The 26,576-nt window shown below is 47.9% G+C and overlaps 1 protein-coding gene across 1 annotated transcript in view; it reads left to right on the forward strand.

The window, feature by feature from the left end:
- Positions 1-25,302, forward strand: part of LOC144174992 (E3 ubiquitin-protein ligase RNF19A-like) — an 89,728-nt gene extending 64,426 nt beyond the window's left edge. The window contains exons 2-9 of the mRNA XM_077703999.1: positions 7,198-7,437; positions 9,107-9,519; positions 15,285-15,502; positions 15,725-16,032; positions 18,643-18,757; positions 19,697-20,072; positions 20,589-20,756; positions 21,184-25,302. Coding sequence (XP_077560125.1) covers positions 7,219-7,437; positions 9,107-9,519; positions 15,285-15,502; positions 15,725-16,032; positions 18,643-18,757; positions 19,697-20,072; positions 20,589-20,756; positions 21,184-21,373 — 2,007 coding nt within the window. The 5' untranslated portion in view covers positions 7,198-7,218 and the 3' untranslated portion in view covers positions 21,374-25,302. The remainder of the gene's footprint in view (positions 1-7,197; positions 7,438-9,106; positions 9,520-15,284; positions 15,503-15,724; positions 16,033-18,642; positions 18,758-19,696; positions 20,073-20,588; positions 20,757-21,183) is intronic.
- The last annotated feature ends 1,274 nt before the right edge of the window (positions 25,303-26,576 follow it).

The raw sequence follows: 26,576 nt of genomic DNA on the forward strand, positions 1-26,576 counted from the left end.
GGGGAGCGATTCTTTCTTCGCCTTGCCCCCCCTCCCGCGCAAACCGATCTCTGGGACCGCTACTGTGTCCACTCGGCACGCTTTAAATTTCTCCCTCTTGTAAACTGTAGAAACGGACGACGAATTTGGAAGGAGACCATATACAAATTGCGCCGTCGTTTGGCGTTCGTTTGTTTTTTCTGTCGGGTTGCTGGGTTTAAATACAGCTGCTTCCGGTCGTTCTCGTCGCACTCTCGAGTTCGCTGGAGCTGTTCAATGCATTTAGGGCTCCCTCTCCACAAGCGGCAGTGAACGGGAACCAGCGTATACCGTATACGCCGTCTCAATAATTCTGTGAAACTGCTTCACTGTTTTTATCCACTCCGCTTATCGCATGTCAGACGTTACCTACATTTCATTTGCCTCGCCGTCCATTACTAGAAGCAATCACCATCTTAACATCAAACCATACCACTGCAGAACTAACACATTCAAATTTAGTTTTTTCCCTTTAACCGCCGAATACTGGAACAGATTGTCTGGTGACACCCATTCCCTTCCGCTCGAGAAATTTATTGTTGCCATTTCTGATTCGTCGGGATTGTGCTTTTGTTATATTGTTCTGCCGCTCTGTTTAATTGCTGTTCGAACGTATTTTCTTTTGTATGCTCACTCCTGCCATAGCCCCAAGTGCAGTATTTGTAAATAAATAAATAAATAAATAAATTTTATAAATCTTCGTGGGGCGTTTGTCTCTTCACCGTGTTGTGATTGAGCTTAGAGAGACGACAATCGCGTCGTCTACTTTACGCGGGAAAAAAATAAAAAAAACCTGGGAGGCCTCGCGAATGATGTTCCGGCCTTTGTCTCAAGCGGTAGTTATTTATTTCAGGCGCGATGACCTCAAAGGGTCGTCAGTGACGGCATTTCACAGGACTCCCGCTTCCTTTTCTCACGCAAACGGCTGGCTTTGCCGCGAGGCACGTAGCCGTCCGTGTAGGCTTCCAGTGCGCAGCGTGCTCGCGTTGTGTTGGCTTCCCGGCCGAACGCCGAAGCCGTGCGGCTGAGCCTAACGGGCGCAGAAGCAAAGGGATGAAATGACGCGCAAGTAACTTGTTTACGTCCGCGAGAGAGTTGTGTTCAATACGTCGTTCGAAAACAACCTCTCCCGCACACCATGTGTGGGGCTGCAATTATTTGGGCTAGTCCACTAGAAGCTCTGGTGCACCGATGATTCCTGGTTGAGGCGTCAAGACAAGAACACGTGCGTGTGCCTAAGGTTTATGCGCAGTGTAAAGATTCCTAGGTGGTCTAAATGAATCTAGCCGTCGACTATGGTTCGTTTCTGTGCCCAGGCGTAGCTTCCGTACTTAAAACCCAGTGTCGACTTCGATTTTGTGGCGGCTTCATTTACATATTCTAAAAATAAACGCGATATATTTTTGCACGTAGCCATGGACGCCGTTTGCTTTCGACATTGAGAAAATTTTTTTTTTTCTCTTAAGGTGCCTTTTGTGTCTGCAGTCGAGTAGACGCGAAGAAAATCAGAAAATTATCCCCTTACAGCTTCGCGGGGGTGGTTTCACCAACGTCTGTCTGCGGGATTGTACGGGGCACATCCAAAAACAGGTAATGCTCTGTGTGATATTTTCTGGAAGCTACGGCGCTTGCCGGCCCGTGTCCAGCTAATACACTGCAGCTTAGCATTGAGGTGTGCGCGAAATCTTTGAAGCGAGAGGTATTGTTTCGTCTTCTGTAGCTTGTGACCGTGTTACGGGATCGGGTGCTCGCGTCTTGCTTCCGATTACTGCCATGACTTTCGGCGACCACCACTTTCGCTTACGCACGTGTTCGGAAGCTGCTTCGCGGCGGCGGTAGGTCGGTGGGTCGCGGCCTTCGCCCCCTCCCTCCACCTGACTCTCCCGCGGGGCTTCACACCGTTAGCCGTTGTCGTGGCCCTCCTGTATGTCGATATTCGGAGCGTGACCCAGTGCCCCAGTTTCCTTCCGCCGGAGTCTTGGCGGGGGCCGAATCGACTGCAAGGTAGCGATGCCGCGGCGGCCCATCTTACTGCATTTTACTAGCGAAAAATAGACGCGGACGAAGAAGAAGTACACAGGACACTAGCGAGTGTCCTGTGTACTTCTTCTTTGTCCGCGTCTATTTTTCGCTAGTAAAATGCAGTCAGATAACCAACTAGCCCAACTTTACGCCCCATCTTCTTCGAGATATCCGCTCTGAGGTCGCGTTGGCTTTTGCTACTCGTTTTGCGTCTTTGCTTGTGCGTATGGGTGCCGCCGAAGCTCAAAAGACGCGAATGACGACGGGTGATTTGTGCACGCACGCTTTTTTTTTTTTTCTTTTCTGCGGGCTGCGTGGCGCAGTAGTGAGCGCAAGCTAGAAGCGATAAAGGAAGACGTTATCGGTATAATGACTCATTCGAATGAAACTTCAGAGAAAAATTCTGCACATTTAGTGAGTAGTAGGTAGGGAGGGGAAGTATATAATATGCGGTCATTTCCTTTTAGTTTATGCCTAAAAATTCCAAACATTGAAACACTGAAATATTACTTAACGTTGTCGTATTGTGGTATCTAAACCTTCAGCTGTTGCGACATGTAAGCGAGTCGAAATCGGCAGGTTTTAACATATTTGGTGTGATGACTTGTGAAAGCAGCTCGGCTGACGAACTAGCTTGAAATTCAATTCTTATTTATTCATTTATTTATTTATTGATTGATTGTGAGGTTTAACGCGCCGACGCTACACAGGCGATGAGGCGCGCCGTAGTGGAGGTCTGCGGGTTAGTTTTGACCACCTGGGGATCTTTAACGTGCGCCGAAATCTCGAACGCACGGGCGTTTTTTTGCTTTTCGCCTCCGCCAGAGACGCGTACATGCCGCGGCCGGGAATCGAACCCGCGATTTTGATCCGAGTTAAATGTACCAAGGGAATTTAAGGCTACTGACGTGAAGTGCCGTACAGGCGGTCCAGTTTGGAAGAAACTATAGCACTTCAAAATTTGTAAAGTGATTTTAGACATTTGCTTTTAAAATTCACCGTTTAATTGAAACATCTTCTCACACGATCATTAGGTATGAACTATGGGGGCTAAATGCAACGGATTTAACTGCGATGTCTATTTTGCCTTCGTTTAAACTTTTTTTTTTTTTTTCATCATGTAAGCGTGCATTCTTTCACCAGTATTGTTTCGACGTTGCATTACATAGCATTTTACGGCACGACGAGGATTGAACGGCTGAGCTTGCATTGTCGTAAACGTACCGCAAAATCATACCGTAGCTTGGCCGGTAAGGCAGCTTAGACGGTCAAAACCGTACCGCGTGTCTGAAACAGGTATGACACAACTGTTCCGGCAAAACGCTGCAGCGTACCGTATTTCGTCGTGCATAACCCCCGCCAACAATTGCAGAGTCATTCACTTAATGTGCGGGTAATACGCGAATGCCGTCTCGAAGTGCGGCTTCACGGCAATGCGGGCCGCTCCGAAAGGCGTGTGTCGTCGCAGCTATTCGATCCGTTATCTCTGGCGAATCGCCAAAAACGAAGTTAAGCTTTGCTGTGCCGCCCGGCGGACGGCGTTGGCTATCTTTGTCCTATGCTTATCGTGAGCCAGCTGTTACAACTGTCGCAAAGTGCGAGCTTCAATGGGGACCAGAGGCGCAGGTCCTAACAGACGCTAGAGATTAGATAAGGGATCAAGGCGAGAGGGGAGCATTTTTTTTTACGTGGAAGCTGCATGCCGGGTATCACCTCCGCAGGAGTAAAGAAAGCACTCGTGTTGCCGAGATTTTCTGGGTGCAAGGAAAATTGGGCTTTCATCGAGCTAGGGGAGTACTATCGGCGTCAAATGAAACGTGAACACGAAAATATGAACCTCAGCACACAAATAGCGCGATTCCATGCAAGCCAAAATGACGCGTGGCTCAGTTGTTACAAAAACAAAGTTGGCAAAAGATGATTTCCAAACATACCAATAGCAAGCCCATTATATGAACTCTAAGAACAGTATTTTTCAATTTTGCCTGTTCTGGTTCATATTGTCGTGTCCGCGTTTCATTTTACGCCGATAGTACATTGTACTAGAACAAGGATGGAACACGGAGGAAGAAAACCACAGGACGAACGGTAGTCCTGTCATGGAGTCCTGCTAGTCCTGGCTAATCCTTTTGTGGAGGCATAAAAAAGGCTTAAGTGTTTTAATTACTTGATTAAATGCATAATAATTGTGCTGGGCTTCTTTTTATATTTCTATCAAAATTTAGGTGTTGCTCTAAGGTGTCGATTGTGTAAGCAGTGTGGGGGCCATTTTGGGACATTTCTTTTTTTCTGGAAGCACTGTGCAGGAGGTTATGCGATAGTGTATGGTAACTGTAATGCGAATCGCAACAAATTACGTCGCGTCCATTCAAATACAGTACACAGGACTCCAAAAATTTGGTCTTGCTGGATATCTCGGACTTTCCCGAGGAACCGCCAGTCGTCCCATAAAAGTAATGACTTGCGGATTTTTCGGACTATTTTTCGTTCCCCTCCAGGTCCAAAAAAATCGGTCGGTTACGGTGGACCCACTTAGTCCTGTGAAGTTTTTTTACTGCACTTTGAAAATGATTGTAGTTCGTACATTCACCCGTTTCGTTGCGATCGTAAATTTGACTGCACCTCAGTGATGCCTTGGTAGGCGGGAGCGTTTCATCAGTTCAAAGCAGTCAACATCTCTCAAGGCGTTTGACTTCTGGTCTTTTGCCGGTCTTGCATCGTCGCTCTGATTGTTCAGTTACTCATGAAAGAAGCACTTTATGAGTAAGTGTCACGCAATTTTTGTGTAGACCACAAGGCAGTAGATTAAACACAGTCTGCATTACTGCTTTTTTGTGGTAGCATTTAGTGTGCATTGCATGAGCACAATACAGCTGTCGCTATCGCCATTTCGCAACATTGGGAGCGAAAAGGCCCGGTTTTTAACGTCCATTTTTGGAGATTTGCTCGGGGAAATGCTGCCTTGCCCTTCCTTCTCCTGGTCACCTTTTTCGAGTTTTGAAATTTGCAAGAGAATCCTGGGAGGGCCACCCACATGTCGGTAATTGGGTTGTCTCGTAAGATTTCCCGGAGAATTCTATTTGTCGAAGATAGCTTCCCCGCGTTTCCTGCCAGCAGAATACGCACAAGCATTGTGTTAGCTTGTACAAACAGCTTTGCAAGCAATATTGTTATGGCGAACTATATTCCAGCTACTAACAGCTTGGTCGTAAATTAACGACAGAAATTTTCTAAAATTTCTAAAGATATTTTCTAGAAAATGACTCACTTTTTACCGTAAGTGGTTTCTTCGTATACAGTCGAAGTAGGGACAAAGCGGGCATAATGAGCATACTAGCGCTGAAGAAAGGATCAGGACGAGAGAACGAGCAGTGGCGCCATGGGCGCTATGAACAGTTCATGAGTGCCAACATATTTATTTTGGATGTCTTTCTAGTGTTGTCCGTACCTGTGGCCTGCTTTTTGGCCCTCTCTGTGTCTTGCTGATGGCTTCAGCAAGATATAAAGTTCAACCTGAATACACTGCGAGTAAATACTTATTCCAAGAGAAAAATTTTGCATTCATAAACGAAATCGCGTGGCAAAAATTATTTTAAAGGATTTTAAATTAATTAATTTTAAATTAATTTAATTAATTAATTAAAGGATTATTGTAAATTGTTTTAAAATTTTAGGGAATGCCGAAACTGAAAAAAGAAATGGCCAGAGTTCTCTTTTGCACGAAATTTGTGTCTTTTCTTGGAAATTTGACCAAACCCCAATTCTGTCTTTGATAGTATTGTGTTTATTTGGATAATTGTTTTTATATTCCTTCCTTAAGTGGCCTATCTTCTCCGATGCAATGGTTTTTGCGTGGCAGAAGAGTAAGAGTTGCTGCCTGAAAGAGGTCTTTTCCATACCATTTGCCTTTGTGAAATGGTTTGGAAAGGAGCTTCGGTAGAAGGGCTCTCATATTGATGTTGCATGCATATTGGTTAGTTGTGCCCTTTAAATGTTTACTTGCCTCTTCAAAAAACATTTGATAACCTTAAAACCATTTCATCATCATCTCTGCTTTCTTCGCCGTGCTTCTGGGGGCACAAGGGTAGTAGTTTACTTGGAAAAGAAATGGGCTGTTGGGCAACTTCGAGAATGGCTAGAGTGCATCACCGCCTAATTTTAGCTACCTGCCTCGTGACTTGTGATTCTCTTATGTGGCATAACTCTGGTCAAGTGCTTCATCTATGTCTCACTGCAACTTCTACAACCCACTTCAGCCTCTGTGTGGATTACTATGAGAGCAAAGTTCCTTAACATGGATTTTTTTTTCTTGCTGCTTTTTCTTGACATCTCTTATGTGGTTTCATGGGGCCAATTATGTTTTCTGAAAAAACTGGATCATTGCATTCACTAGCCTAATTTTTCATATTTTTACCTGGTATTGGAATTGCCTGGTGGCGTTTGTTATTTGTGCACTTCTCTTTAAAAATTGGCAAAATAATATAATGCAGAAGGCACAATTCCATGAAGCGTTTAACACCGAGCTCAACCAAATGAGTGCAGGCTACTGAAGTAGACTGATTTTGGCGTTTATCAAGAAGATTTGAATAAAACGAGCTGATGCACTGGGAGTGATTGATAGGTAGAAGTTTGTGTGTTCTTACTATGCATTGTGTAGGTTTGTTGCATTTGTGTGCGCAATGAAATATATATCTCTCTGTCTATCCAGACCCAAGTTATGCTAAAAATGAATTCTAGCTGTATAGTAGTATTGCAGAATGTTTAATAAGCAAAAGGCTTAAGTAGAAGCAATCAGTTCCCATTCGTGTCCGGTATTCAAGAATGGCTTGGGTCTTTCTTCAGTAAAGAGCAACTTTGGCTTGCATTAAAGAAGCGCTTTTGCTTTGAGCTCATTCGTGATTTTCTGTCGAGAGGCTTGTGTGGTGTATAATGTTTCTAGAGCAGAATATCTTTTTTTTTTATTTCAAAGGTCCATTGCTTGATACCAAGAGCTGCCATCCAAAGAAATCAGTTTTGTTGACACATACTTGTATATGAAATCCTATAAAGATGACTTTTTCTCATGATGTGCTAATACCTTGAATGGCTCCTAATGCAATGTGTGAAAGGTGCCCACATGCCGCTCACTCTCTTTGTCCTCCTTTCCGACCATTGCAGGGCGGGTGCAGTGAAGGGTTGATGGCGTCGGCCTCTGGCTCGCCCGATGGAGGGGGCGTGACCCTTCAGCAGCGGCGCCACCCCCTGGGCGGCAGCCGCTTCTCGCTGCGCCGCCTGCTGGGCTCCTCATCGTCTTTCCTCAACCGGCGCAACTTCGGCCGCGCCTGCGGCTCGCCCCACGATGCCGAGCAGGCCATCCGGCCGCCCTCCTCCTCCCAGCGGATGCCCGCCCAGCACAGGGTATGCTGTCCCAATGCAACGTTGTGGCGGTTGCAAGGTCTCGCACTTACTCCCGTACTGTTCCTCCCGTATCCCAACCTGGTATCCCGCATCCCCACCTACGACATGTGCCCAGATTAAAGCTAGACATGGTCCGTTTGTACATACACCACAACATCACTTCTGTCGTCACAGTGGTCGTCGTCCACATGACATTGGTCAATAACGTGCTAAAATGGTAAGGTCCGTGCCGTCTGGGGTGGAAGCCGGTGCGGGCAGTCGACACACCGCATGGACGGCGAAACAGAACTTAGAGGGCACTGCATGTAATCAAAGTGTCATGCAAATGATTTCACACGGCTTGTTTAGAACCAGTGGAGTGTAGTAGGGAGTGTGACTGCCTGGGCTTCTGTGCACAACGTGAAGAGAGGTGATAGAGAGCTGAACAAGGGCGGCGTTGTTTGCGAGTGCCCCTTCAGACTACGCCTCATCCAACGCACCTTCCAATGTACTGTTAACAACGTGCTGATGTGGGTTGCTTGCGAGCAGCGTGATGTTTCAACGGTGTTGCACTCACAGGTTTCCCGTTAAGCACCAATTAAAAAACAAGTATATTTGTTGAAGCCATTGCCAGAAGAAAAGAAGAGAGCATTTGTTATCGGATGATTTGTGGCATGAAATGGCGGTTATGTGAGCGCATGTGTGACAGCAGTGCTTCACAGTGGTAATTCTGGAGCGGACCACGGAACCAATTCCGACAGATTTAATTTCGCGAAGTAATAAGGCTGGGCTTATTTCCGGATTGAAAACTCGGCAGTCATGATCAGGAATCTTCTTAAACGACTTCCCAAATGTGTCCTAGTATACCGAACTGGAGTCAGACACTGAGGGAGAACCAGGCGGGATAGCTTTGAGGAAGCTGCAGGTGAACATCGCAGTTTTGCAACAACAATCATTTCCTATTGTGGTTTAGTAAAGTACTACAATTAATTTTGAAATGCTCAACGCGGTTATAGAGTGACAGACAGTCGACTCCCGTTAATACAAAGTCCATGGGGACTGCAAAAAACTTCAAATCAAAGGAACTTCCAATTAAATGGAAAGCGCAATACTAACAGCATTGCCACGAGTCCATAGAACATCTTCCTTCTTGATTTTGTTCAACTCTCAATCTCAACTTTCGTCGGTAGTTTGAGCGTACGGTGTGCCCTGATAGTTCAGACATCGCTGAATTCGAAGCCTGAAGCGTCCATCACGCAAATTGTTCACACGGAGCTGTGATCAACAATGAAGGTTAAGGACCTGAATATAGAGAGATGCATACGCTGGCGCGAGTCTCCGCCAACCTGCCGCTGTACAAGTGTGTGTTGCCTCATTTGAGATGGCGGCGACATAGTGCAGGGCACGCCAGTGTTTTGGTGCTTAAAAATTTTGAATTTTATCAAGAGATGACAAGCACCTCGATGCTTTTTGTTTGAAATAACTTCCACTTAACCACTGTATTGGGTTTTAGCATTGAATTGTCGAGCGCTTTCTTCCATTGAATTGCACGTAAAATTTCCGGGACGAGAAAGAACATCACTTCCAATTAATCAAAAATTCTAATTAAGCAACTTCAAATTATCAAGAGTCGACTGTACTAGGCGAGAAACATGGTGCCACTTGTTTAGTTCCGACGTTCCGACTGCAGGATGGGCGAAGCAGCAGCGGTGGCGGGGCGCCGCGGATGGGTGGCGGGGGCGGAGTGGAGCGGCAGGGGAGCTCGGACACGGAGTCGCTGTGGAGCTGCAGCGGCGGGGAGGGCCGTCCGCTGGAGTGCCCGCTGTGCCTGCTGGAGGCCCCGGCGGAGGCGTTTCCGCGGCTCACGTCGTGCACCCACCGGGCGTGCGCGGACTGCCTGCGCCAGTACCTGCGCGTGGAGATCTCGGAGAGCCGGGTGAACATCGCCTGCCCTGCATGCTCGGAGCCCATGCACCCAAGCGACATTCGCCGCCTGCTGGCCCCCGACAATGACAGCATGGTGGCCAAGTACGAGAGCTTCATGCTCCGCCGGGTGCTGGTCACCGAGCCGGACGCCCGGTGGTGCCCCGCCCCTGACTGCGGGTGAGTTGGGCACCTGTTGTTGCAACAGAGTGGAAAGTTGGGCGAGTTGGTGCGTGTGCATTTTGAAGTGTAACAGTGGGGAAAAAATGACAAGGGACACAGAATGAATTCACAAGACAAGAGCTGCGAGACAGCGCCTGTCTTGTGAATCTCTTCTGGGTCCCCCGTCGTTCTTTTCGCACTGTTACACTTAACACCTGCGGTTGAATCACCCAGGGTATGCATAAATCATTACCAGTATCATCATCGTTATGAGCTTCTCATGTTGTCATCCCTGTTTTGGGCAGCCATGGCACCGGTCTCGCTTCCTTCCTTCCGCTACATTTTGATGCCGCTCACCTGACGCTGAAGCTTTAGATGAACTGGTGGACTCGTTAAGCAAGCATCATGCAGGGGTGAGACAGCTGCGCATATTGCGCAGATCTGATACAAATTTGTTTTCCTGCGCCAGGCTGCTCCAAAAGCTTGAAAATCGAAAAATTGCGCCAAACTGCTCCAAAACAGTCCGAGAGCCAAGGATTTTAACGCTCCCGTCAGTTTCAGTGATGAAAAATGCTTACAGACGTCATGATTTTCCAGCACCCCCAAGGTGATGCTGTTTGTAAAGGTTTAATTGATTTATCATGCCATAAAAAACCTGCTTAAAATTGTCCCCGAGGTAGTTTTTTTCGAAAGTCACAATGTCGGGTTGCACATGTTATATTCTGTGCGTTTTTAAAATTTTCTCATTGAAAACCATTTCAAAGTCCTGTAGAAAAAATGCTTAGGTGTACTGAGGCGTCAAACCGCTTGTGCAAGTTGAGGAAAAAAAACCCGCCCGCATCTTCCCACGGGGGGAACTCGAGTAAATGCGTAGCAGAGTGGTGGGGGTATCGCGTGAATGTTGCGTAATTGGGTATGGTTTGGGAATGCTTAATTGTTATTTCGTCTTTATTATTCTTATTTATTGAATGAAGAAGAAGCGAAGGCAAGGAGTGTGTAGTTAAAGTCTGTCTTTATTGCTTGGTGCCGTCAAGCAAAGCGTCAAGTCAAGCGAAAGCCAAGCAAAGACGCCTTTGACTGAATTCTGAACGCGTGCTCCGCCGCTTATATACACACCGCCCGCGTTCGAGGGAGAGGAGTACGGGGGAGAGACGCGCATGCGCACACTTCTGTACACAAGCTCGCGAACTTTCCATGCACCCACCACGCCGTTATCACGTGTACACGCTCTGCCGCCGTTACTGTTGAGCGCGACGCAGCGCACGGGTAGCTACAACGCATGCGCGCACAGACGCGCTCCCCCCGCACCGCCGCAGCTGTTGTTGAGAGCGACGGAGCGCACGGGGTACACGCGCTCCTCCCGCACCACCGCACCTGTTGTTGAGAGCGAGGAGGGTACGGGGGAGAGACGCGCACCTGCGCCTCGACGCGACGCGCATGCGCAGTGAGCGTGTGGACGGCGCCGACAACATCGACGAGTGACATCGCGAGCCTAAGAAATGCTCCGCATTTAAAAACGGCAATTTTTGGAGTGCCGTATCTCCGGGACGACATTACTGGGCACCGCCACCTTTGTGTGATGAAGATATGAAAACATGGCCGCCGGGCGAAGCAGTTCCTTGTGGTTCAGGCAGAGTGCTCTTCGTTGATTTCTACCTTGGTTTTAGTTATGGGGGTGGATGGGTTTACATTTAGTCGTTTGATCGGTTGCTGGAAGGGGCGCGACTCAAAAGACGGGAGCTCATCAAAAACAACATGGCGCCCGCGAATTCGCCGTGTTTCGGCCTTGAGTGTGAGGCCGTTACGTGCTTGAAGTGAAATTTCGGACTCATTGCTGTGTTATAAAACACTGAGTTATTGATGCCTTTCCCAGCGGACTTGCGAGCGACGGGAATGGGACGATCGTTGCAGTAGTGGCGGCGCAGGCTACATCGCCGCGAATTGTTCAAGCAGTGTTCGATAGCGGGACGGGCTATTATTGCACGCTAGTAATAATTCATTTATCTGAAGTGAAATTTATTGCCAAAAGAAGGGAGATGGATAAACATACCAACGTTACTCAGATTACGATCGTAGTGAACATGCACCTTGGGGATTGAAATGGGAGGGCTGGTGGGGTGCGATGACCGTGACCTCGCTTTGGCCGTGGCTCTACACTTGTGCGCAAAGACGAGTCTGCATGGGATTACAAAAATAACAATTTTGGCATTCACATGATAATAAAAATGCCTTACGATCGCTAAGAAGTTTTTCAATTCGACATTATCAATGGAACTCCATGCTATCTATGCATAGAGCCTAAGAATTCAAAAATGGCTAGTAAAAAGGTAGTGCAGTTCGTAGCTTGTGATACTCTGGTAGAAAAAACTTTATTGAAAGGCTGTTTCAGTGTTATGTACGTTCAAAACCAGTTAAAAAGTGCACCTTTCACCCGTGAGTTGCCAAAAATTTGATCTTTTTAGCTCCTAAGGTGATATAATAAATGCCGTTCTACTGCTCCAAATCAAGGTTCTTCTGCTCCAAAATCGATATTTCGCTGCTCCAAAAACTGCTCCCAAATCTGATTCAGCTGTCTCACCCCTGATCATGAAAAAGAAAAATACTAGAGGACCTTGCCAGAGCTTGGTCAAGACACAGTACCTGCTCGAGAAGCTGTCGACTAGCCAGCAAGTTCGGTGTGCAGTACAGTGCTTGAACCTATTAGCGGCAGATGTGAACATTGCGGGCCAGACGTGACTGACACGAACACGAACGCAAGCCATTGATACGTCCAGCCTTGGGAGTTTGTATGCCATGTTTTTTTAGCCTTCTGTAGCCTAGTGATCCTCTAGAGCAGGGGTTCTCAAGCATGTTGGTCCCAGGGAACCCTGCTAAGCTCCGTTAAGTGCCAAGGAACCCCCCCCCCTCCCCTCGCCATTTTTCATTCCGTTCGCGCTACATTCACGTGCAATAATTTCAAAAGGAAGCAAGCTTGCTTGCTTTTGAATTCATTGCGCATGAATGTCGACTTTATGGGAGCGCGTACACTAGCGGCAACTATCACCAAACAGGAGAAATACGCATTGGGGTAATATCACCAAACAGGAGAAATGCGCATGGAGGTTATAAGACCGAGATTCAAGTGCAATAGTTTGACCATGTGGCCCGTTTTCGGAGCCTGGCTGGCTACAAGCTGCTGGCGGGATTTATTGCACAGCTCGCGCCTTTATGTTATGCACTGAGATGTGCTTACTGACACTTGTGCATGAGTAATGGAGGTTCCTTAGGTCTATCGCACCTAGGGTTCGCCATCTAAGTTACTTGGCGAGTGCGGAACCAGGGAAAATTTATCAGTGGCTTGAAAAACCTTGATGAGGGGCCTGTGGAACCCATTTTGAGAAACCATGCTCTAGAGGGAGCCTTGATATGCCCGTACTACCCCTGCTTGAATTGCTACATGTTTCCATTTGTGGGCATCGTGTCTGGCATAACGACCGTTTTTGTTGAGAGCTGTGGCTGTATGCTGCAGCTGGGGTTTTAAGTCCTTCTGCATTCTAAAAGTTATGCTAATACCTTATCTTTTGGTCTCCAGATTGTGCCATTACATAAGCAGGGGTGAGACAGCTGCGCATATTGCGCAGTTTTGATACAAATTTGTTTTCCTGCACCAGGCTGCTCCAAAAGCTTGAAAATTGCAAAAATTGCACCAAACTGCTCCGAAACCGTCTGAGAGCCAAGGATTTTAACACTCCCGTCAGTTTCAGTGGGGGAAAATGCTTACTCATAGGCGTGCGCACAGGGGGGGCAGGGGGGGCGGCCGCCCCCCCTAATCATCTGAAGGGGGCGCCAAATTGGCCCATATTTTGCCAATGTAACACATTAAAGTAAAAATTTCTGCTCAGAAATAAATTTTGTATGTGTTGCAATTCCATCGCATTGAAATAAAAATTTTATAACCATCCCTCTTCGCACTGCGTTCGGACCGCTAGGCCTTCAGTGGGAAGAGGTCGGGAGTTGCTGTAAGGGGGGGGGGGGCGCAGCGGTAAGACTTTGCCCCCCCTAATCGAGAACTCTGCGCACGCCTATGTGCTTACTTACGGCATAATTTTCCAGCAGACCCAAAGTGATGCTGTTTGTGAAGGTGATTGAGCATGTAATAGTAAAAATGTCCCCAAAATAGTTTTTTCGAAAGTCACAATGTAGGGTTGCACATGTTATATTCTGAGAGTTTTTAAAGTTTTCCCATTGAAAATCATTGCGAAGTCCTGCAGAAAAAATGCTTACGTGTACTGAGGCGACAAACTATCTCAGGAACGACTTTACTTGGCGCCGCCGTCTTGGTGTGGTTAAGATTGTAAAACATGGCCGCCGGGCGAAGCAGTTCCTCGTGGTTCATCAGGCAGAGCGCTCTTTGCCTATTTCTACCATGGTTTTGGCTATGGAGGGCAGCTGGGTTTGCATTCAGTCGTTTGATCTGTTGCGGGAAGTTGCGTGACTCGAAAGACAGGAGTTAATCAAAAACAACGCGGTGCCCGCAAATTTGCCGTGTTTCGGCCTTGAGTGTGAGGCGCAGTGCTGCGTGCTTGAAGTGAAATTTCAAACCCATTGCGGTGTTATAAAAAAGCCGAGTATTGCTGCGTTTGACAGCGAGCTTGCGAGCGGCGGGAATGGGACGATTGACACTGCAGATGTGGCTGCGCAGGCTACATCGCCGAAAATGTTGGAGCAGTGTCTTATAGTTGGACAAGCTTTTATTGCACGCTAGTAATAATGGTTCATCTACCTGAAGTGAAATTTAATGCCAAGAGGGAGGTGCGTAAACATACCAACGTTACTCAAATTCGATCGTAATGGGCGTGCACCTTGGCAATTGAAATGGGAGGGCTGGTGGGGTGCGACGACTGTCACCTCGCTTCCTGCAACTTTTGTCATGGCTCTACACTTGTGTGTAAAGCCAAGTCTGGGATTACAAAAATACTAATTTCGGCTAACAAAAATGCCTTATGATTGCTTAGTTTTTCTATTCGATATTTTCAGCGACCCTCCATACGCTATTTATGCATAGAACCTAAGAATTTAAAAATAATTTGTAAAAAGGTAGTGCAGTTCATACCCTATGATACTCTGGTAGACAAAAACTCTATTGAAAGGCTGTTTCAGTGTTATGTACGTTCAAAACCGGTTAAAAATTGCACTCCCCCCTCCCACGAGTTGCCAAACACGTGATTCCTTAGCTCGTAAGCTGACATAATAAATGTCGTTAACTGCTCCAAATCAAGGTTCTTCTGCTCCAAAATATGATTCAGCTGTCTCACCCCTGCATAAGCCATGCAGACACGTATATTCTAATTGAAACTCAATAGTTGTCACAGATGTTTACATTACGTGCATCTTTTTCCTGTTTCTGGCACTGTAAAATTGCTCTGAGGGTGTGCGTTCTTCCGTTGGACTCTGACACCTTAGACTAAACCACCACATACGAGAACACACTCTCACAAAGACAAAGAAGCACAGTTTGACCAGGTATGTAATGCAGAAGACCGACAGTTCGCAGGCCATGCGAGTAACAAAGTGCCTATCAAGATGTAGGACTAGGAGTTGGCAAAGTGCATAACTAAACGGAGGGATGACGTAAGAAAAATGAGGGGGTTAAAGAATGGATTTGGATTGTACATGTGGTAGACCTACGTCTTGCAGTTAGTCCAACGGTGATGATATCTAAATGATGTTAGCAAAAGCAGACCGTCGCCTCCCTCTCACTCCCCTCTCTCTCTCTCTCCCCCCACCCTGTGGTCACATGGCAGGTACGTGGTAATAGCGAGCGGCTGTGCCAGCTGCCCCAAGCTGCGCTGCGAGCGCCCCGGTTGCAGCACGGCCTTCTGCTACCACTGCAAACAGGAGTGGCACCCCAACCAGACGTGCGACGCCGCCCGCGCACAGCGTACGGCCCGGCCCGCCACCTTGGCTGGGGGTGGCCCGGGGGGTGCCCCACTTGGGTTCCCCCATGACGACGGGCTCCAGCGTGAGTGATTCTCTTGCTACGGCCTTTGAGTGGGCAACAGTCATAGTTAAGAGGAAATATGGGTACAAATATCATTCATACAAGTTATAAACAATAGTGGGCGCAAAACGAGACCCTGCGGTACTCCAGAACTTGCATCCAGAGTTTCAGTGCTTACGTTATACCACCGTGTATCTGTGTGGACCCGTCTGCAATGGTTATGGTGGCGATGTCTGCACACAGGTGACGACATCAAGCACTGCCCCTGCTGCAAGGTGTTCATCATCAAGATGGACGACGGGTCGTGCAACCACATGACGTGCCGGCTGTGCGGCACCGAGTTCTGCTGGCTGTGCATGAAGGAGGTGTCGGACCTGCACTACCTGAGCCCTTCGGGCTGCACCTTCTGGGGCAAGAAGCCCTGGAGCCGCAAGAAGAAGATACTCTGGCAGCTGGGCATGCTCGTGGGCGCCCCCGTGGGCATCGCCCTCATCGCGGGCATTGCCGTGCCTGCCATCGTCATCGGCATCCCCGTTTGGGTTGGACGAAAGGTAATAAGGGCTGCATGTCTGTCGGCCTATCAGTTAGACGGTCTACTTGTCTTTCGGTCTGTCTGTCTGTCTGTATGGAATGGCACGCGCGTTGTAGTAGATTGGACAGAAGTGAAACTGTGGTTGCTGTTGAAATCAGAAGAAAGTCTGATTAAGCACAGTGTTTCTTCTGGAAAAAAGCTGTATGGTTCGGTGTTACTGCTTAAGAGAATGCCAACTAGGTAGTGCAAGATTTTGAGAAATCCAGTGTCGCATCCCAGTTTTTCTCATCTTCTGGCTTGCTAAAACTCTGCTTGTGGCAAAATCAGTTCTTAGACGGCACTGCAACATAAACTGAACCGCCACATCAGCGCTGTGTAGTTTTTCGCTAAAGAACAAATTGAGTTTAATTAAATGCTCTTAGTAAGTAGAACAACAAGATTTAGTGGTTTGGTTTGGGTTTGGTTTCATATTTTTCTTTATGTATGGGTTTTCAGGGTAGCCTTTTTTCAGTCCAGGCAAACTTTGTAACCATTTGAAGCACCTTCTATAGTAAAACCTTTCCACTCGGCACAAAGCTCTCTTGAAGCAGTTTGGCATACCTGAGTGCGATTTCATGCTAAATGAGTGAAATCAACCTTTACCTTTGCCGATTATGTTGCTTCCCTAGTGCAGGACCTGCTTTCGTTTTGTTCCCAAAGAGTTCAGTGCGGAACTTTAGATTGCGCTTTTTTGAGTTTCAGGCAGTCGCTTCTGGTTCTGACCTACTCGTCACTAGATATTGGAGTCGTTTTAGCATTGAAACATTGTTACCCAATATCGTCAAGTAAATGCCACATGCTGCTGCCTCCCTTCGTTGGACCATTGTACTATAGTGTTCTCAAAGAGCACGTTACACCTGAAACATAGAAGTTTGCTTGGAGGCTGCCGTGTCTCCGCATCCTTTTAAAGACCTGCGCTCAGTTCCAGGTTCGCCTCCCTCCCACAGTGGCTGAGCAGCTAAAGGCGTTCGGCTACCATGCACGACACTGCAGGTTTGACACAACAACCGCATTTTGGAGTGGGGCGGGGGTGGCAGGGACAAAGGTGAAGAAAGCCTGTGCACACGTTTCGTTACACATTAGACAGTTCTAGTTTCACTTGCGTACAGAGTTCACGTACACAAACATGAATAGTATACACAGCTCACACGCATGTAGTTTGAAACCCTTATAGTTACACATACGCCTCACGTAGAGCGCGTGGGTGCATGCGCCTCCACCCAAACTTGCCATCTACTAACTGACATGGACACTGCTGTAGCCACTCGTGATCTCGTGAGCCTGTTGCTATAATGATGAGAAACGCTACTTTGTCAGGCTTAACAGCTGAAACATTGCCCTTCTATCTCAAAAACAAAAGCTGTTTCTCGAATGAAACTTTGGGTGAAGGTTACAATGGGAAAATTGAAGGCGAAATCAACAGCTTAGAACACGATATCGCATTTAGGAATGCACGACGAAGCTGTTATCAGTGCAAGGCGGGAACTTTACGTACGGAAGCTACGTAAAGACCACTACATAAAAGTAGAAATCTCACATACGTTCATAAGACTTACGGCGAACCTTTGCGTTCTGAACATGTGCGCGCATCATCTATGAAAGCTCTGCATGCGTGAATCTTCTACGTACGTGAAACTAAAACTGTCTATTTAGGAATCTTTGGGTAGTTTCAGTTGTACCATTTGTCTTTCCTATACATATGCTGTATGTTGTTTCAAAAGCCCTTAGATGTGGACGTTGTTTTGTCAATGACATGAGCCTTAACTCACTCACCCTACTGTTCTGCGTCTGGTACACATTGTGGCATTGAGTTCAGGTGCTGCTTTCAGCATATAAAAGAGAGACATGGTAGTTTGGTGTGCAGTGCGCACGTTTTTGTGCGTCGAGCTGGACTCCGAAGCTGTGATGAGACCCATTCCTGATACGTGTGCTTGTTGTAAGGCAGAATGGCTCCGACTTGTGCGAGTTGGTACACATTTGGAAGGAAACCAGCTTGAAGTTAGACGAACACCAAAAAGACAAGAAGTGCCGGATCAGTAGTGTGGCTTTCGAGCCGATTCCCTTCTGAAGGTTGTTGCAAGACAGCTGTCCCCTCACTAGTTTTGCCGTTGAGAAATACCAGCGAAGCGCCGTTGCACCCTCTCTGAGTGAAGTGAGTGATGATTGAGTGGCCGGGATTCGACTCTGCAGCCCATCATTCAGGCAAAATGGTTGGATAGTGTAAAAAATGAGGCCTGGGGAAGAGGGTTCTATATTTGTGTTGATTTCGCAACTGTCAAGAGGCCAGTATCACAGCTATTGTGTATCACTATTGCATTGGAGCCTCTAAACACTTGCATAACATTGATCGCTTGAATGGTGTGCTAAAAACTACTACTAGAGGTGTTTTGACCTTGCAAGGCCTCTCATCCGACCCCCTTGTGGGATCTTCGTAGATTTGTTGGTTAAACAAAGTGCTTGAAAATTGTTTGCGCTGCCAATTCGAAAATCTGTTTAGCGTGGCTGTGAGAGTTGGTCTCTGCGTTCCTTGAGTTACTGGATCTAAACTGGAGCATCGTGTGTGTGTCCTGTCCCGTCCCCATGCTCGCAGCTGCACTCCAAGTATGACTTGCGCACCACCAGCCGACTGAAGCGCAACTTCGTGGTCACCAGCGGGGTGGTGGCTTCGTTCCTCGTGTCGCCCATCATTGCGGGCATCGCCGTCGGTGAGTGGTGGTCCTTGCAAAGATTGTGTAAGCATTAGAAGGTGTTGCAGGTTGAAGCGAGTAAGATGGGGTCTCAATCAGATTTTATATCAAGTACAGTGTAAACCATTTATAACGTAACTGCTTATACTGCGGGACCGGATATAACACGGGTTTTTGTGACCACCGGTTTGGCTCCCATAGAACTCAACGCATAAGCATACCGCTTAAAACGCGGTTGGCCGAAGCACAACACAGTTTGTGGTGCGGTTTTTCGGTGGGCCCGCTGATCCGGCGCAGCTGGGGCATCGTTTTAGGGTCGTGAGAAAGAAGGAAAGAAAGAAAAAAGACCGCATCACAAGGATCGACATTTGGGCGAGTTGGTATTGGTTGAACGTCTTCGAGCAACACTGTAAATACACAGACACTTCCCCTAGTGTCTGTGTATTCACACTGTTTGAAGATATTCAAGACCGAATTAGCCATCTGACACAGCGCGTGCTTCGTGCTCTCGTCTAACTTTGAGATACAAAAGGAAAGAATAGGCAACCTTTAGTTTGTGTTCCATTTTCACTCGTGTGATAACCGCAACTGCCCTTGCCTGACGTACCTCGGAAGATAGCAAGACCCCCCCTCCCCCTCCTCTCCCCCCACGCACGGAGAGTTGTTTCTATGAGAACATTGGGCAGACGAACAAACAATCGCCCTTTACCATTTCAAACATTCCGTGTTTTCTCCCCTGTTCTTCACATATTTTAAATCATGGAAAGCACATTTTCAGCTATGCAATACAGTTGTCCTCTACCCTTTTGGGAGTGGCGTATTGCAAAAGAAGGACAGCGTGTGGACTGCCGTATTGAGCAGGTAATAGATGCATGTGAGGATGTTGTGTGAGTGGGGGGGGGGCTTTTGTTCAGTGTTCCCCCTGTGCGAGTCTAACCCGTTCCCTCGTGCGTGCAGGCATCGGGGTGCCCATCCTGCTGGCCTACATCTACGGGGTGGTGCCCGTGTCTCTGTGCCGCTCGGGCGGCTGTGGAGTGACCACCTCGGCGTCCGGCGTGCGCATCGAGTTCGACGAGGAGGCCGAGGGGGCAGGGGTCGGTGGAGGTGGAGCTGGAGGGGGCTCACTGGCCGGGGGCACGGCCGATGGGGCCAGCCTGGACACGGCCGGAGGCGGGGCGCCGGCCAGCATTGGCGAGGCGGCCTCCCTGGGCATGTCTGGGGGCAGCCCCAGCTTGGCCTCGCATCTGGACGCCGCCGCGGCTGCCTCCAACACCGCTCTCGCGGGCCACTCACTCACGGGCAGCATCGCCTCGGCCAGCGCACACTCGCACCGGTGAGCCTTTGCACTCATTCACCCTGGGGAACTTTGTGACCACACCGGTGAGCTTTGCACTCGCACTGGTAAGCTTTGCCCTCGCACCAGTGAGCCTTGCGCTCACACCGTGTGCTCACACTGGTGGGAGTTGTAGTGCCGCAACATTCTTCTGTGGTTGTTCAAAATTGTCCCTGGAGGCGTTGTGTCAATGCGTGTTTTTTGATAAGGGACCAGCTTTTCAGACTATAAGAGACAGTCGAACTGTCAAGACCACTCGTCACTGAGTTCTGTGTGGCAATTTCATGAGTGCCCCTTGAGGACTTTTAATAATGCGTAACAAAGCGGTGTGTATGCTTGCAGGCTCACTGCTGTTTGGCTTTACTGTGGCTACAAAGCATGTAGCCAGTAAGTCTTGTACCCGCCCACTAATATGTGTATGGACATTGAGAGTCTGCATGCATGACAGTAGCCAGTCTCAGTGAGGGGACACCCACTATAACTGGTGGCATTTCCTCCCCGCTGCGAATCCCGCAGGCTGGAGGTGCAGGCGGAGGTGTCGTCCAACAAGCGGTTCAGCCTGAGCAGCCACAGCGAGACCGCCTCGGCCACAGTCAGCCTGAGCGAGCGCTCGGCCAACATGTCCGGCCTGGCCGACGACGCCGCCAGCACCCGCGCCCTGGCCGGCTCCATCGTCGGCTACAGGTACGGCGCACGTCTCCCAAACTCCTCCAAAACGAGCCAAGGCAGCTCGTTTCAACGTTCCTGTTTCACGCATTCAGTCATTTTGTTTCGCACTGCTTATCTGTGCAAGTCTTTCATGCTGCTCCATCTAAGAAACGTTGATAACTGTCTCGTTGATTTTGAAAGGTTTGCACGTATGAAAGTTTGCTTCTTTTAACTTCTCACCGCTTCCTTTTCGAACTCTCTGGAACCTGCGTTTCTTTCTCCTGCTCGGCTGTGCTGACAGTGACTGCCCTCGGTGGTGTCCCCCAACCAGACCTCCTGTGTTCCCTCGTGGCATTGCTGTGACCTCGCTTGCTCACGCTTATCAACTGTTCTCCCCCCTCCCCTCCTCTACGTTATCTCCTCCTCCTCGTCCCATGCCACACCTGCCCCGTTCCCTCCGCAGAGAAGGCACCCTGGCAGCGCCCGTGGAGGTCCACGTGGACCCCTCGGAGGAGCCGGACTACTGCCGTCAGTGCCGCATCACCCACCGCCCCTGCTGCCCCAACGCCCTGCCCTCGGCGTCGGCCATGCAGCCGCAGCAGCACTGCGAGTGTCTCGACACGGCCAGCGTCACCAAGGTGCAGATTGAGTGAGGCTAACCAAGATGCGGGAGCGGCAGTTTCGGAGTGACCAGAAGAAACAACGAATCTGTCGCTGTCGGGGAGCGACGTTGAGCGGCTGCGCGAGGTTGCGCCGTCGAGACGTGCGACGACTCACCCAGTGCTGCGTCTAACAGCTCACCTGCTATGGTCATATGTCTCCAGTTTGTCAGGTGCGGCAAGGCTCGCCCTTGATCAGGAAGTCGGCCGCTACCGTGGGAAGTTCTCGAGTGGTGTGCCGAGGGTGTCCGCAGTTTGGTTGATGGCATTGCCGTGTGAAGTGAAGTGAGTACGAGGTGCTACAGTTGTGGTGTGGATGTGTGGAGGTACCCACGTGGAAGCTGTGTTTGCTGCGGTGTACGTTCATCGGTGGTAGCCCAGTCACCCCCTGAGCACGAACCACGTTGGAGAGAGAAGACCACTCCGTGAAGTACCATGTAAACGGGACGAGAAAAACCTTGGGCGTGATGAAGAAGTGAGACCTGGTGGAAGAACTCAAAGAGTTATTGATATAATGAATGAACGATTGGCAGCGACCATTCAACAGCGCGTGTTCACAGCACGTGCTGATTACCTTAAACTCTGCCCGTCTGTGAGTCCTTGGTAGGCATGACTGTTGTCACATCTGACTCACGTGAACTTTTTGGAAGGTAAATACGTGCAAGTACCACATTCAGAGGTGTCACGTGGCTGTTGGAATGACTCAAAGAAGTTGTGTGTGCAGGACGTTCTCCTGGGCATCTCCCTTCAGTGTCTTTTGTGACGACTCGACGAACTTGTAAACACAGTAAAAACAACTCAATTGTCAGAGAGGAATGGACCGTAGAGAAAGTTCATTCTGTCGATGAAAAGTGATTGAACATCAAGAAGTACTCTTCTCTTGGTTCTTCTGATGTTGCGGTGCCACCAAACTTTTGCTCCCATAGTTCACGAATGTTGATTTCACATTCGGGACACCAGCATTGGTGGGTGCGACGAATAATGGAGCATTCCTGCTTCGATGTATGGAGGGAGTGGCTGAAGACTTCCTTGCACCTTGGACACGCCGGAAGTCGCTGGTTAGTTCAGTTGTGAGCACACTTCACGCAGTCAACTACGTTGTAAACTGTTAACAGTCACAGCCGTGTGTGCGTGCGTGTGACTGCCTGTCAGTCACCAGATGTCCCAAGCTCTGGAGGAAAAAAAAAAAAAAAAAATGCCATTCAAGATTATAGTCACGTATGTGTTCTGAACGCTTTGCCGACTTGTACGGAAATGTGCGGTAATTGTACGGACGCCTGCATCGTATGGACGTGCGGTGGCGTGTGTGGGTGTTCCACGGTCCATCGCTGCCGGCGACATTGTGAAATCACTCATGCGCTCTGCTATTTCTGCTACTACACGGACGCTATAGTTTCTCGGTGTTACCTGTTCTTTGCAGCGTCCATTTAGCCAATTCTGTCGTTTTTGGTGGGAAGAAAATAATTGGGTAATTGGTAGGTAACGACACGGTTCGCTCGTTGTTTTGTACAGTGTATAAAAGCTGAATTGTTGGTTGTTTGGTGGTGCTTCCATTGTTATGGCAGCCAGCTCTCTGGTAGTCCTTTTACTTGGCAAGGGCTTTCTACTCCATTTCTTCATAGCAACGTCTTTCAGGTGTTCGTTTTTTTCCCCCTTGCTCTCTATGCTTAGTTTCTTTTTGTTCCGAAGCTAGGAAGGATTGCGGCTAGCTGATTGTACCTCTCGGCTGCATGCAACATTTTCAAGACTGGAATTAAAAGATTAACACACATGCACCATGCGCAAACTAACAACTGTTGAATTTGTGTGAAAGATAAGAGACTCCGTAACACAAGTTAAACAGTTCTAAGCATGCGCATTGATAGCATGTTGTTCTTTTGTGTCTAGTTTCAAAAGCAGATTGGGAAATCAAAATGTTCGTTCTGTTTCCTTTTTTTTTTTTTTTTTTCCTGTTTATCTCACAAATTGCAGCCTGTTGGCTTGATTGTTGTGTTTCGTTTGATGGTTTCCAAGTTCCTTCTATGCCGCTTAGTTAAAGCTTTGCCACCAGGCAAAGAAAAAAAAGAGTGAGGCTGTGGTCAGACTACTGGCCTTGATTAACAAGCTCTGTACTATTTGGCATTGCTTGTGGTGAAGTGCTCAATGGATTGTCGTGTTCTTGCCTCCTGCTACTGCTGTTATCACCATTCTGGAATTCCCATTGCCATGGTAACAGTGACTCCGTGGACTCAGCGATGCTGTGCATGCGTGTACGTTGATCCTTGTGTGTGCTTTAGTGCAACCGTGCATAATGATTTGACTTAAAAAGCTTTGCCACATACGAATTGAAGGAATCTTAGCAAGCGGCGTCTGTGTCTTGCTGCTAGTTGCGCCCTCTGACGGGAGGCAAGTGACGTGTCTATTCTACCGTACTTAAAATTTACGGTGAATGCTATGGTGGTACTTTGTACGAAATGCACCCGCTGTTCTCAAACAATCATTGTTTCGGCGGCTCATTGCTGCGTTTGAGTGGGAACTGCAACCATTCTGTGGGGAGCGGCCAAATTCCATTTCGAAGTCGCTCGGCGTCACTGGGTAGGCTCTCCAGGACGAAAGTGTCAAATGTGGTGTCGTTTCTATAATCAGTGCACAGGCGGAACCAAGTTGACAGGTAGTCTCAATTCGATATTGGCTCCAATGCCTAACAATATTCAGCCAGTGTTCTTGCCTCTCTTTAATTTTATGCAAGAGCTTAAAGACCAGTAACCATGCCAACCAGTTTTCTTCCAATTCGCTGCCCTTTTCTTGCATGTATTTGCACACCTATGTTCTGTTCAGTTTTTTCTCTCCCCCATTTTCTGTTTTAGGTTTCAAAAAGGTTGCTGTGCTGAAACCCTTCCAGCTATGGCTAGACTTGGCTCGAATGATTCTTTACTCGCTGTTGCAGTGTACTCGCACGCGCACCACTGGTGTCACTATAGTATTGTGAGGTGGTGTTTGGAATGTAAGCTTTTTGTGCGTGGCTTTTTGGTACTGTCCTTTAAGCGCAGTATTGCCACTTCCACATTTGCAATGTCTCAAGTGCAAAAGATGCACATTGTTAGGCCGTGACAGCATCATGGGAATGCTTTGTCTCTACAAGACCCTGCGAGAAGTAATGGCCTAGATCAGAATGCTAGCGTGTTCTATTGGGGACGGAATGCCGTTCCGCAAAAGTCATTGCCGAGGTCATCACGTGGTGCTGAAGTTTTCTCATTGATCAGTCAGAACTTTGCCGGGAAAAGACTTCATTTTTCATTTTCCTCCAAGTGCGTTAAACTTTCGGCGAGCAAAAAAAAACACCAGAGGATCCGAATCAACCAGCCGGCAGTGTTTTTTTGAACTTTCAGAAATGTTTCTGAAGTTGCGACTCCACACATGAAGTGTCAACGGTAGAAAAGGCTTGACATTGTAAAGCCATGGCGCAGGAAGCCTTGCTTGCTTAATTACTCAGAAAGGAGAAAATAGATGTGATTCAACCAAACTCAAGTTTTCACGCTCAGTGAAAGTAGACCCGACGGAATTCATGGGACTGCTTTCTATTTGCTACTACTATAAATCTCGAGGTGCGGCTGCCTTAACTGCAGACACAGGGACAATGCACAGGCACCAAGTCTAAACAATAGACATTCTTCGAGCCAGGGAAGCCCGTGCTTGAGAGGAATGGCGGGAATGTGTTGTATAATCCTGTTTGTATTCATGTACAGATTGCCGCTTGCGTGTCGAGCATTGTCGGAGGGAAATAACTGCCAATTTACGACGGCCCCTGCTGTGTGGACGTTGTAGTGTACAAAGCTGGTGTTACCCGCAGGCGATGTGTGTGTGTGTGCAGGTAAACATTGTGCGTGCATGTGTGTGTATTTATAATTGAAAAATTAAACGAATAAAGTTGCTATTTCCACGGACGTCGGGCTTCGCACTTTGGCGTGGTTTCTCTCGGAAGAAACTTCACCGAAAGTCACAGTGTTTATTTTGTTCACGTGCTCCCTTTAAACATGGGTAGAATGTGGTAATTTTTCAGTGGCCCAAATGCACTACCTTGAATGTGGAAGCTGTGCTTTACGTGTGCACTACTTTTGATAAAGTGGTAACCCTTGAGAAAAATTTTAGCTGCTGCAAAAATAGGAAAAGAGAAAAAGGTGGTGGCACTGCATTCTAGTGTGAAGCACAATCCTCAATGGGGCCAAATTCAAACTGGTGTCGTGGCACTTGTGTAAGGACAGTTCTTGAAATTCACTGTTTGAGATAGTTTCACAGTCTGAGCTTGTGACTGTTCAGTTGTCTATGCAAGCAGCAATAATGTAATGTGCCGGACATGCCATATAGTAGCCATTGCTTGTTCATGGCTGCTGCTGCCTTCAGCTTGAGAGCAATGTGCTCTGCACTTCTAAATTATTATCGGCGAAAAATCTAAATGCTCTCACCTCGTTTCAACTTGACAAGTCAGTCCCATCCCATGCTGACGTGACCTTTCGCTATCAAATGTCAGTGCCACGGTGGCCAGTGGATCCACTGTTCCCGCTCGTGGTTTACACTCGAAGCAAAAAATTGCTTCGGAGCTTTTATAATGCATTGGTATGCTTGCTCCTGTTACGAAGCAGTGGGACAAATAAGACAGGTTAAAATTGATGGTAAAGTGATCTAGTTACAAAGAGAAAAATTATTTGCAATTCGGCCATGACAACTTGAGCCGAGTCTGTGCCGCCCACTGCTTTGTCTTCGGCAAGGGGTCCCCTCGAGCTATATGCCAGTGTCCTGAAACGCTACCAGTACACTTCAAAAAGGAACAAAAACAAAAACTCGAGACCTATGCGAGCTTTCGCAAGAAGTGACTGTGGTTGTTTGAGACCTTTTCTCATTCCATTAAAATTTACACGAGTGCAGGAATAATAGAAATGCATTTATTGTTCTTCAGAGCAACAACAATTATGAAAGTTTTGAAAATGTTTTTTTCTCCACAATAGGCACAGAGATCAAAAGGTTTTCTGCTGTAATTTTCACTGGCGGCTGTTTTACTAGCAGCCCTGCAGCGTTAGCTTTACCTGTCGCGAAACACCTTTTACGAGCTTTTAAAGACTATCATGTTTCTTGGGCTACTTCAACAGGAAAATTTTGGTCTGACTGTGTCTGTCGGTCTGTCATTCAATTCAGTCAGCTGGCCAAAGTGAAACAGATGCTG

The sequence above is a fragment of the Haemaphysalis longicornis genome, unplaced genomic scaffold (assembly GCF_048455015.1).
Source record: "Haemaphysalis longicornis isolate Haplotype H1 unplaced genomic scaffold, Haemaphysalis longicornis Haplotype H1 scaffold_3, whole genome shotgun sequence".
NCBI lineage: Eukaryota > Metazoa > Arthropoda > Arachnida > Ixodida > Ixodidae > Haemaphysalis > Haemaphysalis longicornis.